This window comes from Somniosus microcephalus, chromosome 9 (genome assembly GCF_052327205.1).
Source record: "Somniosus microcephalus isolate GS21.2 chromosome 9, FLI_Smic_1.0, whole genome shotgun sequence".
Lineage (NCBI taxonomy): Eukaryota > Metazoa > Chordata > Chondrichthyes > Squaliformes > Somniosidae > Somniosus > Somniosus microcephalus.
This window is the reverse complement of record NC_140995.1, coordinates 237421058-237437246: the sequence shown is the minus strand read 5'-3', so window position 1 is coordinate 237437246 and position 16189 is coordinate 237421058. Positions and strand designations below refer to the sequence as shown.

The 16189-nt window shown below is 50.4% G+C and overlaps 1 protein-coding gene across 1 annotated transcript in view; it reads left to right on the top strand.

Moving 5' to 3' along the window:
- Window positions 1-16189, top strand: part of LOC147113152 (dynein axonemal heavy chain 8-like) — a 1456516-nt gene that overhangs the window by 1419659 nt on the left and 20668 nt on the right. Inside the window, exon 64 of the mRNA XM_085998053.1 lies at window positions 4290-4411. Coding sequence (XP_085854179.1) covers window positions 4290-4411 — 122 coding nt within the window. The remainder of the gene's footprint in view (window positions 1-4289; window positions 4412-16189) is intronic.

Sequence of the window (16189 nt, the reverse complement as noted above, 5' to 3'; positions counted from 1 at the left end):
GGCTGTCCATGAACGCCTCATCAGACTCCAATTCCAATGAATGAAACCCCATGTGCTCATTGTTCACCACATCCCCATCAGCCACATCCCCATCATACCATCCCTCTATCATGGAACATCACAGCGTCCTCCTGGGCACAAAGTTGAAATGAAAGCCACCACAAAACACACATTCCAAACATAATTCATAAATTTATAAGTATTCAATTAACAGTACAATATCAACTAATAACCCTGGTGCAATCCCTTAGTGCCTGTCATTGTGTGCCCTTTCCTACTCCACTGCTCCTACGCAGTGCTCCCCCAGTGACTGCAGCATGGCTGGTCGAAGGCTGCTGAGTTTCCATGGGGGAGACTACAGATGGCCTTGCAGGATGACCTCGACCAGCTGTGGACCTAGAAGGCCCGGCTGTAGACTGCACCACCTCGGTATGGGCGGCAGCAGTCTGGGCTGGCTGGCTGACAAGCGGCGGCAAGGGCAATGGCCGAGTGGCAGTGGTGGGAGTAGGAATGTTGTAATCCTGAGAGAGGACAGCAGGGTCCTGCTCAACAGACCCACGGCCACTCCCCCTGGGGTGGAACCTCAGCATTCCTAGCAATCTGTTGGAGGACAGATTGCTGGCCTGCTGCAACACCCTGCAAGCCCCTTTTGTGACTCGTAAACCCAGCCATGCTGGCAGCAGTCTGAGTTTTCACTGTAGCAGTGAGACGTTGAGTTCCTTCCGCCTGTGCTGCATGGAAGCCGCAACATTGCCCATCGCACGCAGCATCATGGCTGGGACCACAAGGTCTCTTCTGGAGTTGTCCATCATTTCCAGTCTGGAAATCATGGGCTCCAAGCTCTGCGCAAAGCCCCATCCAATACTGGAGCCAGACTCCTCCATGCTCCTTGACACTGACAAGAGGATCGCTGGCGGGCTTGCCATTGCACTGAGGATTTTGGTTTGCATGCCCATCACTCTTCTTCTCAAGGCCACCCCATCGAGGTCATCATCTAAGTCGTGTGCATCAGAACTCATGTGCGCCCTCTGGGGAGCTGGCCCCCGAGCTACCTTTCCCCCTGGCCTTGCTGCAGCCCACTCGTGCCCGGTGCCTCACCCTGTGCAGGTCCCACATTTATACTACCCTCTGAATTCTGCGCAGTACCAGTTTCTGAGCTGGTGTCTGCGAGTGTCAAAGTCAGTGACGGTGTGCCTTCGTGTTCTTCTCCACTCTCCTCCATGACTTCGGGGCCAGGCTGTGCTGGTGGCACTTCTTGGTTATCTGAAAGCAGAAAGGCACAAGAGTCAGTTTTGGTGAGGGGAGGGGGGAATGCAAGATATCCATGCATACACCATTAGTAGCTTGTAAGTGAGAAGATATTGTGGGATGAGGGAGAAGTGGGATGTGAGAAGAAGGATTAAGAATGACCATATCGTTTTTGTCCCAAGGGCTTCAACTTTGCCCATTGCCACAGCCTCGGTAACTTCCTGTTCAATGATGTCGAGCACCGTCTCCTCCAGTTGACTCAAGGCCTGTAAAGCAGTTTGGCTGCCTCCTGGCTGCCGCTGCTCGCGGTGGTTGTGCGCCACCTTGGCCTGCAAGAGAAAGTGAAGTGTGGCAGTGAGTGTGGTTGTGAGATGTGGGTGTGAGTGTTGCAGCAGTGGTGGTTGTGAGGTGAAGCTATGATTGTGAGGTATGAGTGGTAATTGGTAGAGATTGTTGGTATGGAGTGCTGGGGGTGTGGTGCATTGAGCAGTGTGTGAGGCTTGTGGTGCAGATGGTGGGATATGGCATTTGCTGAAGCTTTCACTCACCTTGATCTGCCATGTGAGGTCATTAACTTCTTTCACCACTGGATCTGGGGTACGACACTGTTGGCTGTGACATACGCAGCTATCTCTTGCCAGAGCCTTCTGCAAGTGTGCTTTGATGGCTTCCTGCCACCCTGCGGGAACAGGACACCCCTCCTTCTCTCCACTCCCACTACCGATGCCTCGAGAGCCGCATCGGAGAACCTTCTGACACCTTCGCTGTGTTGCTGCTGAGCCATGTCTTCAAACTCCAATTGCAATGAGGTACTGCTGCATCAAAGCACCTCCCCTTCAAGTAGTGGAGAGGGACGAGGCCAAACATTACTGGCCATTAGTCTGCACCTGATATTGGCCCACCTGTTGAGCACTAAGCCAACCAGCAGCGCGTTGAGCAGTGAGATCAGCACTCCAATCATGTAAGTGAGCAGGCAGCACGAATTATGCGTGCTGCCGGCACCACTTTGAACGGGCGCATCCAAAAAAAGCACTGGCCCTTGACGACGCCCGTTTTTGGGCCATATCCAATTTATTGGATTTCCTATAAGGATTCAATAAGGTACCGCATTGTACACTCATGACTAAGGTCAGAACATACGGAGTCAGGTGACAAGGAGCAGAATGGATAGCAAGCTAGCTACAAAACAGAAACCAGAGAGTAGGGGTTAAAGGTAGTTCCTTGGATTGGCAAATGGTGGAAAGTGGTATTCCACAAGGATCGGTGCTGGAGCCACTGTTGTTCACCATTTATATAAACAATTTGGACTCGGGAATCGGAAGTACAATTTCAAAATTTGCCGATGATACCAAATTGGGGGGTGTAGTTAATACAGAGGAGGACTGCGACAAAATACAGGAAGACATTAATTAACTTGCAACACGGGCATGTAATTGGTAAATGAACTTCAATATAGACAGATGCGAGGTAATATATTTCGGTAAGAAGAATAAGGAGGCCACATACTCCTTGGCAAATATGTGTCTAAATGGGGTAGAGGAACAGAGGGAACTTGGGGTAAAGATACACAGATCACTAAAAGTTGCAATGCCATAAAAAAAGCAAACAAAGCACCGGAGTTCATTTCTAGAGGGATAGAATTGAAAAGCAGAGAAGTTATGTTCAACTGGTATAAAACCTTAGTTAGACCACACTTGGAGTACTATGAACAGTTCTGGTCTCCATATTATACAAAGGATGCAGAGGCACTGGAGAAGGTGTGAAAAATATTTACTAGAATGATATCAGAACTGAAGGGTTAAGAACATAAGAAATAGGAGTCGGCCATTTGGCCCCTCGAGCCTGCGCTACCATTCAATAAGATCATGGCTGATCTGATCTTGGCCTCAACTCCACTTTCCTGCCCGCTCCCCATAACCCTTGATTCCCCTATAGTTCAAAAATCTGTCTATCTCCACCTTGAATATATTCAATGACCCAGCCTCCACACCTCTCTGGGGTAGAGAATTCCAAAGATTCGCGACCCTCAGAGGGAAGAAATTCCTCCTCATCTCCGTTTTAAATGGGTGACCCCTTATTCTGAAACTATGCCCCCTAGTTCTAGATTCCCCCATGAGGGTAAACACCCTCCCTGCATCTACCCTGTTAAGCCCCCTCAGACTCTTATATGTTTCAATATAAGATCCCCTCTCATTCTTCTAAACTCCAATGAGTATAGGCCCAACCTGCTCAACCTTTCCTCATAAGACAACCCCTTCATCTCTGGAATTAACCTCGTGAACCTTCTCTGAACTGCCTCCAATGCAAGTATATCCTTCCTTAAATAGGGAGACCGAAACTGTGCAGTACTCCAGGTGTGGTCTCACCAATGCCTGTACAGTTGTAGCAAGACTTCCCTACTTTTATACTCCATTCCCTTTGCAATAAAGGCCAATATTCCATTTGCCTTCCCAATTACTTGCTGTACCTGCATGCTAACTTTTTGTGTTATACCTATCAGGAAAGATTGAACAGGCTGGGGCTCTTTTCTCTGGAAAAGAGAAGACTGAGGGACGGCCTAATAGAGGTCTTCAAGATTATGAAAGTGTTTGATAGGGTAGTTGTAGAGAAGATATTTCCACTTGCGGGTGAGACCCGAACTAGGAGCCATGAATATAAGATAGTCACAATAAATCCAATAGGGAATTCAGGAGAAACTTCTTTACCAGAGAGTGGTTAGAATGTGGAACTCGCTACCATAAGGAGTAGTGGAGGCAAGTAGCATACATGCATTCAAGGGGAAGCTAGATAGGCACATGAAAGAGAAGGGTATGTTGATGGAGTTAGATGAAGAAGGGTGGGAGGAGGCTCGTGTGGAGCATAAACACTGGCATGGATCTATTGGGCTGAATGGCCTGTTTCTGGGCTGTAAATACTTTGTAATACTTTGTAAGTTAGAATTGGAGCGCATTTCACTCCCTGTAAAAGGAGCAAAGCAGGGTTAATATTTATTATATTACATAGAAAAGAAAAGAAATAAACTGCATTTATTCTGTACACAGGATTCTTAACTGCTATGAGACAGGAAGTAACACGTGCACATAAAGGCTGGGCACTGGACAGTGTCACTCTACACAACGAAGTAACAAAACTGATGAAAGATGAGATCAAAGTACCACCCATGGTATGTACGCAGTAATTTATACCCTGTAGTTAGCCCCATGGTTGGAAATTTAAATTTAGATTACATAGAGAGTAAGATTGCCAACTCTGGTGCCACGTATACCTGGAGGTATAATCAGAAGTCTTACAGCCTCCTACAGCCCTGCTGGTCAAGCAGCCATTTTTCCCACCTCCGACATTTTTATATCTAAAAGCGAATGTGTTCCAAGAAAATTTTTAAAACACACAGGGCTAAAAATTTGGTTGCCTTGAAAATTTGCGCGGAGCAGCATGCACACGCTTCTGTGGGCTGCTCTGGATGCCATTTTGTTGAGGGCATTTGTTAGATCCGTGTATTTTTGATGTTGTGTGTCCTTCAATAACTAGACACGAGACTGCAGGAACAATCAACAGGTATTTACTGGCTGAGGGTTACTCTAAAACTAAACGTACAGATCCCTACTCAGGGTTTATATACAGGTGTGGTCACTGCCGGTACGACAGTATACAGGAGCTATAAAAAGTAGTTCTCCCCTTAAAGGTACATACACTACAGCATTAGCTTCGGTGCTGGGAGCGTATGCCGGAAGTATGCAGAGTACACAGATCATGATGTCAATCAGCGGATAACACTGATTTGATGCCAGCACTGCCATTTTTGACATCAACACTGAAGCTACTGCCCTCTCTTAACCTCACACAGCTGAACCTGCGTTCCGCAGTAGCAGGCTAGGAAGCGGAAGGGAGGAGGCAACCCAGATAGCCCCTTTCTGCCCGGGCTGTCCGTGGTCGACTCTTCCGGTTTTGATACCAGAGAACGCAACCCCAATTCCATATTCACCAATACATTACCTCCCCTCTGTTACTGACCATCAGTAGGCCCAGCTTCAGACTGCACCACCTCGGCATGGATGGCCGCAGTCTGAGCTGCTGACAGAGAAGAGCAATGGCACTGGCGGAGTGGCAGGGGTGGGAGGACGAATGTTGTCATCCTGAGAGACACAGCAGGATCGTGCTCCATGGCGCCACTGCCACTCCCCCAGGGCGGCGCCTCACCGTTCCTAGTAATTTGCTGTAGGACAGCTTGCTGGACTGCTGTGACACCCTGCAAGCCCCTTTCCACACTGGTAAACAAAACTATGATGGCAGCAGTCTGTGCTTGCGTGACAGCAATCTGAGCTTGCATGACTTCAACTTGAGCTTCCATTGCAGCACTCAGACATTGGGTGGCTTCTGTTTGTGTTGCAATGGAAGCTGAGACATCGGTCATCAGACGTTGCATGGTGGTTGGGCCCACAAATGTGCCATTGGATCTTCCCACTCCTTCTACACTGGAAAGGATGTGCTCCAAGCTTTGAGTAAAGCCCTGTGCAAGGTTGGAGCTGGACTCCTCTATGCTCCTTGACATTGCATTCAGGCTTTCTGTCAGGCCCACTAATGCACCAAGCATTTTGTTGTGCATACGCATCAGTGTTCCTCTGTAGGCCGCCCCATCGAGGTCCTCATCTGAGTCCATTGCAGCAGAACTTGCGTGTGACTTCACCCCCCAGGAGCTGGCACCTGCACTACCCTTTCCCCCTGCCCTGGCTGCTGCTCACTTGTGCGCACTGACTCACTACATGCAGATCCCACCTCTAAGCTACCCTCTAAAGTCCGCACAGTGCCAGTATCTGAGCTGGTGGCTGCCAGTGTCAGATCGAGTGACGTTGTTTCACCTTCACCATCACTCTCCTCTTCCTCTTCTTGGTGCACCACTGCCTGGCCAATTTTGATTTCTTGGGTCTCTGAAATGAGAAAGGCACAAGGGTACGGTTGTAGTGAGGAGTGGGTGGGGGGAGGTGGCGGGAATACAAGAGGTACATGCTTACACCATGTGCAGCTTGTAAGTCAGAAGAGATTGTAGGATGAGGGGGAAGGTGGGATGTGAGAAGGAGGATTAGATATGAGCATACCGTCATCTTCAATGGTTTCAGCACCACCGCTGCCCATGGCCTCAGTCACAGCCACTCCAATTATGGTGAGCAACGTCTCCTCGAGCAGGGTCAGGATATGGAGGCGTGCCTGTCCCACTCCAGTTAGCTGCCACTGCCAACGGTTGTAAGCCACTTTTTTCTGCAAGAGAGAGGGAAGTGTGTCAGTGAGTGTGGTTGACTGTGTTTGGCTGATGTGGCTGTCATGGTTGAATAGCTGCCAATGTGTGCAAGCTGTGAGATGTGGGTGTGAAGCTTGCAGTAGTGGTAACATAAGAACATAAGAAATAGGGGCAGGAGTAGGCCATTTGGCCCTTTGAGCCTGCTCTGCCATTCAGTAAGATCATGGCTGATCTTCTACCTCACCTCCACTTTCCTGAACTATCCCCATATCCTTTGATTCCCTTAATATTCAAAAATCTATCGATCTCTATCTTGAATATACTCAACGACTGAGCTTCCACAGCCCTCTGGGGTAGAGAATTCCAAAGATTCACCACCCTCTGAGTGAAGACATTTCTCCTCATCTCAGTGCTAAATGGCTGACCTCTTATTCTGAGTCAGTGACCCCTGGTTCTAGACTCCCCAGCCAGGGGAAACATCCTCCCTGCATCTACCCTGTCAAGCCCTGTAAGAATTTTGTATGTTTCAATGAGATCACTCCTCATTCTTCTAAACTCTAGAGAATACAGGCCTCGTCTACTCAATCTCTCCTCATAGGTCAATACCCCATCCCAGGAACCAGTCTGGTGAACCTTTGTTGCACTCCCTCTATGGCAAGTATATCCTTCCTTAGGTAAGGAGACCAAAACTGTACACAATGCTCCAGGTGTGGTCTCACCAGGGCCCTATATAATTGCAGTAAGGCGTCTTTACTCTTATACTCAAATCCTCTTGTAATAAAGGCCAACATACCATTTTCTTTCCTAATTGCTTGCTGTACCTGCATGTTAACTTTCAGTGATTCTATGATACAAGGACACCCAGGTTCCTCTGAACACCAACATTTCCCAATCTCTCACCATTTAAAAAATACTCTGCTTTTCTAATTTTCTTACCAAAGTGGATAATTTCACATTTCTCCACATTATATTCCATTTGCCATATTCTTGCCCATTCACTTAGCCTGTCTATATCCCCTTGAAGCCTCATTGCGTCCTCCTCACAACTTACATTCCTATCCACCTTTGTATCATCAGCAAACTTGGATATATTACATTTGGTCCCCTCATCATTGATATAGATTGTGAATAGCTGAGGACCAAGCACTAATCCTTGCGGTACCCCACTAGTTAAAGCCTGCCAACCCGAAAATGACCCGTTAAGTGTGTAGGGTGAGATGGAGCATATGAATGTGAGGGGTGAGTCGTGATTGATGGAGATTGTTGATAGCTGAGTAATGGGGGTGAATTAAGCAGTGTGTACGGCTAGTGGTGCAATTTGTTGGATATGACATTTGAAGATGAATTCACTGACCTTGACCACTCGTGTGAGGTCTTTGAACTTATTCCGACACTGCAACCAGGTCCTTGGGGCAACACTGTAGGCATTGACCTCCATGGCTATCTGCTCGTAATGCCTTCACAGTGTCTGTCTGAAGGGCCTCCTGGCTCCCTTTGGAAACAGGACTTCTCTCCTCCTCTCCACCGCCTATACTAAGGCCTCCAGTGCTGCGTCTGAGAACCTTGAAGCCCTCTCTCTGGCCACTTGTGCCATTCCTGTATGTTTCCCAGGTGTAATTCCCATTCTTCAATTACTCCCAGCACCTGGTGTCTTAAAACTGCACCATCCCTTTATGAGATGCAGGCTAGCTTTAAGAACTGCAGGCTAGTAATTTCATTGACTTTTCTTCCAATTTCCACCCTTCCCTCACCTTCATATAGTCCATCTCCGATTCTTCCCTTCCCTTCCTCGACTTCTCGATCTCCATTTCTGGGGATAGGCTATCTACAAACATCCACTAGAAGCCCACTGACTCCCACAGCTATCTGGGCTACACTTCCTCCCACCCCGCTTTCTGTAAGGACTCTATTCCGTTCTCAGTTCCTTCATCTCTTTGCACCTGTTCTGACGATGCCACCTTCCATATTAATGCTGCCGATATTCTTCCTTATGCCTCAACCGAGGATTTCCCTCTATTGTGGTTGACATGGTCCTCGACCGTGTCTGTTCCATTTCCTGCACGTCTGCTCTCACCCTTTCCCCTCCCTCCCAGAACCACGATACGTTTCCCCTTGTCCTCACCTTTCACCCCATCAGCCTTCACATTCAACGGATCATCCTGCGCCATTACCGCCACCTCCAGCGTAATCCCACCACCAAACACATCTTCCCCTCCCCTCCCCTTACTGCATTCCGAAGGGACCGCTCCCTCCACGACACCCTGGTCCACTCCTCAATCACCCCCAATACCCACTCCCTTTCCCACGGCACCTTCCCATGCAAGCACCAGCCACATAAATACTGTGGCAACAAGAGCACGTCAAAGGCTAGGTATTCTGCGGCGAGTGTCTCACATCCTGACTCCCCAAAGCCTTTCTACCATCTACAAGGCACAAGTCAGGAGTGTGATGGAATACTCTCCACTTGCCTGGATGAGTGCAGCTCCAACACTCAAGAAGTTCGACACCATTCAGGACAAAGCAGCCCGCTTGATTGGCACCCCATCTACCACCTTAAACATTCACACCCTCCACCACCGGCGTACCATGGCTGCAGTGTGTACTATCTACAAGATGCACTGCAGCAACTCGTCAAGGCTTCTTCAGCAGCACTTCCCAAACCCGCAACCTCTTCCACCTAGAAGGACAAGGGCAGCAGGCGCACAGGAACACCACCAAGTTCCCCTCCAAGTCACACATCATCCTGACTTAGAAATATATCACCGATTCTTCATCGTCGCTGGGTCAAAATCCTGGAACTCCCTCCCTAACAGCACTGTGGGAGTATCTTCACCACATGGACTGCAGCGGTTCAAGAAGGCAGTTCATCACCACCTTCTCAAGGGCAACTAGGAATGGGCAATAAATACTGGACTCGCCAGCGATGCCCACATCCCATAAACAAATAAGAAAAAGCACAGGAGATGCAACACATGTCTTTTTACCTCCTCCCTTCTCACTGTCCAGGGCCTCAAACACTCCTTTCAGGTGGACCATGTGATTTACTTGCACTTCTTGTATTCGCTACCCCTAAAACAGGCATTAGGCCTCTTAAGTATGCTAATTAGAGGCCTAACATCTGTTGTTACTGCTGAAAAGGACAGGTGTCTGGCCTGCACTACTCAGGATTTTTCAGCAGCCCCTGTAGCTGCCAACTAAAAGAAAGTTATTTTTGTTTTTAATAAAATAAAACCTTAGGAGCGCTCCCCCCATCTCCACATTCCTCAGGAACGCCTCTCCCATTGCTCGCTCCAACCTCCCTCCCAGAACTTACCTGTGAGGCAGGAAGCCTAATTTGAGCTGCCTGTGGAGGCACGACTGACACCAGCAGCTCCCCCAAAGACCAATTCCTGACCATCGACTTGTTTGGGCTTCCGATACCACCAATTCTGAGCCCGATAGTGGCCCAGATGGAAATAGAAACATAGGAACATAGAAGATAGGAATAGGTGTAGGCCATTCGGCCCCTCGAACCTGTTCCGCCATTTAATGAAATCATGGCTGATCATCCAAATTCAGTACCCTGTCCCTGTTTTCTCCCCATATCCCTTGATCCCTTTAGCCTTAAGAATTATATCTAACTCCTTCTTGAATATATTTAATGAATTGGTCTCAACCGCCTTCTGTGGTAGAGAATTCCACAGGTTCACCACTCTCTGGGTGAAGAAATTCCTCCTTATCTCAGTCCTAAATCACCCCTTATCCTTAGACTGTGACCCCTGGTTCTGGACTCCCCCGCCATCAGGAACATCCTTCCTGCATCTAGTCTGTCTAGTCCTGTTAGAATTTTATAAGTTTCAATGAGATCCCCTCTCATTCTTCTATTCTTCTAAACTCTAGTGAATACAAGCCCAATCGACACAATCTCTCTTCATACCTCATTCCTGCCATCCCAGGTATCAGCCTGGTGAATCTTCGCTGCACTCCCTCCATGGCAAGAACATCCTTCCTCAGATAAGGCGACCAAAACTGCACACAATACTCAAGGTGTGGTCTCACCAAGACCCTGTACAACTGCAGCAAGACATCCTTGTTCCTGTACTCGAATCCTCTTGCTATGAAGGCCAACATACCATTTGCCTTCTTAACTACCTGCTGCACCTGCATGCTTACCTTCAGCGACTGGTGCACAAGGACACCCAGGTCTCATTGCACTTCCCCTTTTCCCAATCTATTGCTGTTCAGATAAAATCTGCCCCATTGTAAATTTAGCAGTCAGTTGCCAAGGCAGAGAGCTAACAGCACCAGAACCCGAACACACTTCCTCGCACTACCTCAGCTCTATCCACTGAACCTGGTCCCACTTCTGCTTGTGGAAATGTAGTTCAAATGTACAAAAAGCTCCAGATTCTCACTTGAAGCCACGTAACATGCTGCGTTACATTTTACAAAGGTAGCCGTCAGCTTAGGCTCCAGTTGGGTTAATATGACAGTCAAGTGATATTTCATTTTGATTTTACCTTCAGTTTAACATTGCAGCAATTACTTCCCAGCCACCCAGTTTGTCATAAAAACTGAAAATGCAGGAAACACTCAGCAGGTCAGGCAGCATCTGTGGAGGGAGAAACAGAGTTAACGTTTCAGATCGCTGACCTTTCATCAGAAACCTCATTATCTCAGATTTCCAGCATCCACAATATTTTGCTTTTATACCCAGTTCTTGAGCACCTCACCCTCTGGGGGGAATTTTAACCCCAAAAAACAGGTGGTTTGGGGTCTGGTGGCAAGTTAAAGTGTTAAAAATCTGAATCCCAACCAGAGCCCACCTCCAACCCGCCCACTTCCCGTTTTAACGGGGTTGGGGATGGCCAGCCAACCCACTCCCAGGAGGCGGATCGCCTATTTAAATATTATAACAACGCTGGCGTGCCTCAGATTTAACAACCATTTTCAATTTAACTGTGTCTGGTCGGGTTTCGCAGGCCTTGGAGAACCCAAGAGCTAACAGAAGGCAAGGTCTTCCCTCCATGGCCGCCAACCTCATAGTCCCCCAAGCCCGCTCAGCCCGCTTCTACCTCCTTCCCAAGATCCACAAACAGGACTGCCCTGGTAGACCCATTGTTTCAGCCTGTTCTTGCCCCATGGAACTTATCTCTTCCTATCTCGACTCTCCTTTTTCTCCCCTTGTCCAGTCTCTTCCCACCTACATTCGCGACTCTTCCGACGCCCTCCGTCACTTTAACAGTTTCCAGTTTCCTGCCCCATCCGTCTCCTTTTCACTATGGACGTCCAATCCCTCTACACCTCCATCCCCCACCAGGACGGCCTTCGGGCGCTCCGTTTCTTCCTTGAACAGAGGCCCAACCAGTCCCCATCCACCACCACCCTCCTCCGCCTGGCTGAACTTGTTCTCACATTGAACAACTTCCCCTTTGACTCCACTCACTTCCTCCAAATTAAAGGTGTTGCTATGGGAACCCACATGGGCCCTAGCTATGCCTGCCTGTTCATGGGATATGTGGAACATTCTTTGTTCCAGTCCTACTCAGGTCCCCTCCCTCACCTCTTTTTCCGGTACATCGATGACTGTATTGGTGCCGTTTCCTGCTCTCGCCCTGAACTAGATAGGTTCATTCACTTTACTTCCAATTTCCACCCTTCCCTCACCTTCACATGGTCCATCTCCGACTCTTTCCTTCCCTTCCTTGACTTCTCCGTCTCCATTTCTGGCGATCGGCTTTCGACAAACATCCACTACAAGCCCACCGACTCCCACAGCTACCTGGACTACACTTCCTCCCACCCCGCTTCCTGTAAGGACTCTATTCCATTCTCCCAGTTTCTCCATCTCCGCCACGTCTGTTCTGATGATGCCACCTTCCATACCAGTGCTTCCGACATGTCTTCCTTTTTCCTCAGCCGAGGATTCCCCTCTACTGTGGTTGACACGGCCCTTGACCGTGTCCGTTCTATTTCCCGCACTTCTGCTCTCACCCCTTCCCCTCCCTCCCAGAACCATGATTGGGTTCCCCTTGTCCTCACCTTTCACCCCACCAGCCTCCACATTCAACGGATCATCCTCCGCCATTTCCGCCAACTCCAACGTGATCCCACCACCAAATACATCTTCCCCTCACCTCCCCTTTCAGCATTCCGAAGGGACCGCTCCCTCCGCGACACCCTGGTCCACTCCTCAATCACCCCCAACAGCCCTTTGGTGTGCCTCAATAAATCCGAGACTCGATGTTAGCGAAACAAAACAAGGCTTTTATTGACTTAGAAGGTAACACACAGAGGAGAATGTATCTTCCATCCAGAGGTCTGCCGTACTGGATGTGCTGCAGGCTGGGCCAGCTTACATAGGAGCCAGGTATGGGCGGAGCCCTACACACAGTACAATACAATGGAAATGAAACTGAAACCAACCACAGTCACAGGCAGAGAAATACTGATGAGTGATGAATGGAATATTTCATCACATTCACCCCTTCTATAGATTTAGTCTGTTCGGGGGTTTGATAGTCCTCTGCGACCGACGTGGCTGTTGTGGTGCCGCGGGTGTCGGCTGGGTGTCCCCGATGGCCTCCTGGGTCTCTGCCGGGGGTGCCGCCAGGGTTGTTGAAGGGGTAGTTGGTGGGGGTACCGTTGGTCGATGTTCTTCCGGGGGTGATGAAAGAGTAGTGGGTGGGTAAGAGTTGCTGTGGTCGTTGTTGCTGCTGTTGTCGTGGTTGTTGTCGTTACCGGCTGGGGCGACGTCTTTTATGGACACGGTGTCCTCCCTTCCGTCGGCGTGCCGGACATACGCGTATTGGGGGTTGGCGTGGAGTAGGTGCACTGACTCCACGAGAGGGTCCGTCTTGTGGCCCCTCACATGCCTTCGCACGAATACCGGACCTGGGGTGGAGAGCCATGACGGCATGGATACGCCTGAGGTGGATTTCCGGGGAAAGACAAACATTCGCTCGTGAGGCGTGGCATTAGTGGCAGTACACAATAGCGACCATATCGAATGGAGCACATCTGGGAGGACTTCCTGCCAGCGGGAGATAGGGAGGCCTTTGGTCCTTAGAGCTAGAGTGACTGCTTTCCATACTGTCCTGTTCTCTCGCTCCACTTGACCGTTACCCCGGGGGTTGTAGCTGGTGGTACGGCTCGTGGCGATCCCCCTGGACAGCATGTACTGGCGTAGCTCTTCACTCATGAAGGACGCCCCCCTATCCGTATGGATGTAGCTCAGCATACCGAACAGGCAGAACAGGCCGTTGAGGCATTTAATGACCGTGGCGCTGGTCATGTCTGGGCAGGGGAAGGCGAATGGGAAACGAGAGTATTCGTCCACAATGTTCAGGAAGTAAACATTGCGGTCGACGGACGGGAGGGGGCCCTTGAAATCTAAGCTGAGCCGCTCAAAGGGCCGTGTAGCTTTGATTAAGTGGGCTCTATCTGGGCGGTAGAACCGAGGCTTGCACTCAGCGCAAGTGCGACAGTTCCTGGTCAGGGACCGAACTTCCTCAATCGAGTAGGATAAGTTGCAGGACTTTATGAAGTGGAACAGCCGCGTGACCCCTGGGTGGCAGAGGTCATTGTGGAGGGTCTGTAGCCGATCCCCGGTGGCGCTGGCACACATCCCTCGTGAGAGGGCGTCGGGGGATTCGTTAAGGGCCCCTGGCCGGTAAATGATGTCATAATCGAAGGTGGAGAGCTCGATCTGCCACCTCAGAATCTTATCATTTTTAATCTTCCCCCTCTGTTTATTATTGAACATAAACGCTACCGACCGCTGGTCGGTAAGTAGGGTGAAGCGTTTGCCGGCTAGGTAGTGGCGCCAGTGGCGCACTGCCTCCACGATGGCTTGGGCCTCCTTTTCTACGGAGGAGTGTCTGATCTCGGGCCCTTGGAGGGTCCTCGAGAAGAAAGCTACGGGCCGCCCCGCCTGGTTGAGGGTGGCCGGCAAGGCAAAGTCAGACGCATCACTTTCCACTTGAAAGGGAGTGTTCTCGTCCACTGCCTGTAGCGTGGCCCGCTCAATATCCTGCTTAATGCTTTTGAAGGCGGCATGGGCCTCAGCAGAGAGCGGAAAAGAGGATGCTTTCAAGAGGGGGCAGGCTTTGTCGGAGTAGTTGGGGACCCATTGGGAATAATAAGAAAATAACCCCAGGCACCTTTTCAGGGCTTTGGGAGTGTTGGGCAGGGGCAGCTCCCGTAGGGGGCGCAATCGGTCGGGGTCTGGTCTGATTTCCCCATTCTCCACCACGCTGCCTAGTATGCAGAGGCGCGTGGTGTTGTAAACGCACTTGTCCTCGTTGTAGGTGAGGTTTGAGTTTTTGTGCGGTTTTCAGGAACCTCTCGAGGTTCGAGTCGTGATCCTGCTGGTTGTGACCGCAGATGGTGACGTTGTCGAGGTAGGGGAAGGTTGCCTGCAAGTGGTGGTCATCGACCATGCGGTCCATCTCCCTCTGGAAGACCGAGACCCCATTCGTCACCCCAAAGGGGACTCTGAGGAATTGGTAGAGGCGTCCGTTCGCCTCGAAGGCGGTGTACGGGCGGTCCTCTGGTCTGATAGGGAGCTGGTGGTACGCTGACTTGAGGTCGATGGTGGAGAACACCCGGTATTGGGCGATTTGGTTCACCATTTCTGATATGCGGGGTAGCGGGTAGGCGTCTAGTTGGGTGTACCTGTTGATCGTTTGGCTATAGTCAATCACCATCCGTTTCTTCTCGCTACCCCTTACCACCACCACTTGGGCGCGCCACGGGCTATTGCTGCGTTCAATAATGCGCTCTTTCAGGAGCCTGTCTACCTCGGTCGCGATAAACCGCCTGTCCTCCCAGCTGTACCTCCTGCTTTTGGTCGCTATTGGCCGGCAGTTAGGGGTAAGGTTCGCGAATAGCGAAGGCGGCTTTACCTTCAGGGTAGCCAGACCGCACACTGTGAGGGGCGGCTGGGACCCACTGTAATTGAGCGTGATGCTTTGGTGGTAGCACTGGAAATCCAGGCCCAAGATCACGCTCGCACATAGATTCTTCATGATTAATACTTTAAAATGATCGTATACAGTTCCGTTAACGGACAATTGTACCGTGCAGTAACCCATAATGGTTGATGTCTGGGTTTTATCAGCCATAGAGATGGTACCCCGAGTAGGGACCACCTTTAGGGAGAGTTGTTGTACCAGTTCAGGGTGGATAAAACTCTCCGTGCTTCCACTGTCAATTAAACATTTAACCCTGCACCCGTTTACCTCGATGTCCACCATTGATTTGGATAGCGGGTGCGGCCTGGTCTGGTCCACTGTGACCGATGCCACTGTAGGGCCCTGATTGAGACAAGATGGCGTCCACGCTGTCTGCTCACAAGATGGCGGACCCCACGAGGTCGGGCAAGATGGCGTCCAAGATGGCCGCTCCCACGGCGCACACGCGGCGGTGGCGGGTTTTCCGGCAGGGTTCCCTCTGCACACCTTCCCGAAGTGCCCCTTCTTACCGCACTTAAAGCAGGTGGTGCCTTTCGCCGGGCACAGGTTTCTGGTGTGCTTCGGCTGCCCGCAGAAGTAGCAGTTGGGTCCCCGACGCGTCGCGGCTGTCGTAGGGCTTCTGGGGGGAGAGCGGGGCCCCGACGGTGTCGGGCTGCCGGGCGGGGAAGATGCCTTCCAAGATGGCGGCACCCTTGGTGCACACATGGCGGCGTGGACGGCGCGGGCTGAAGAGTAGGCGTCCGAGTTTCTCTGG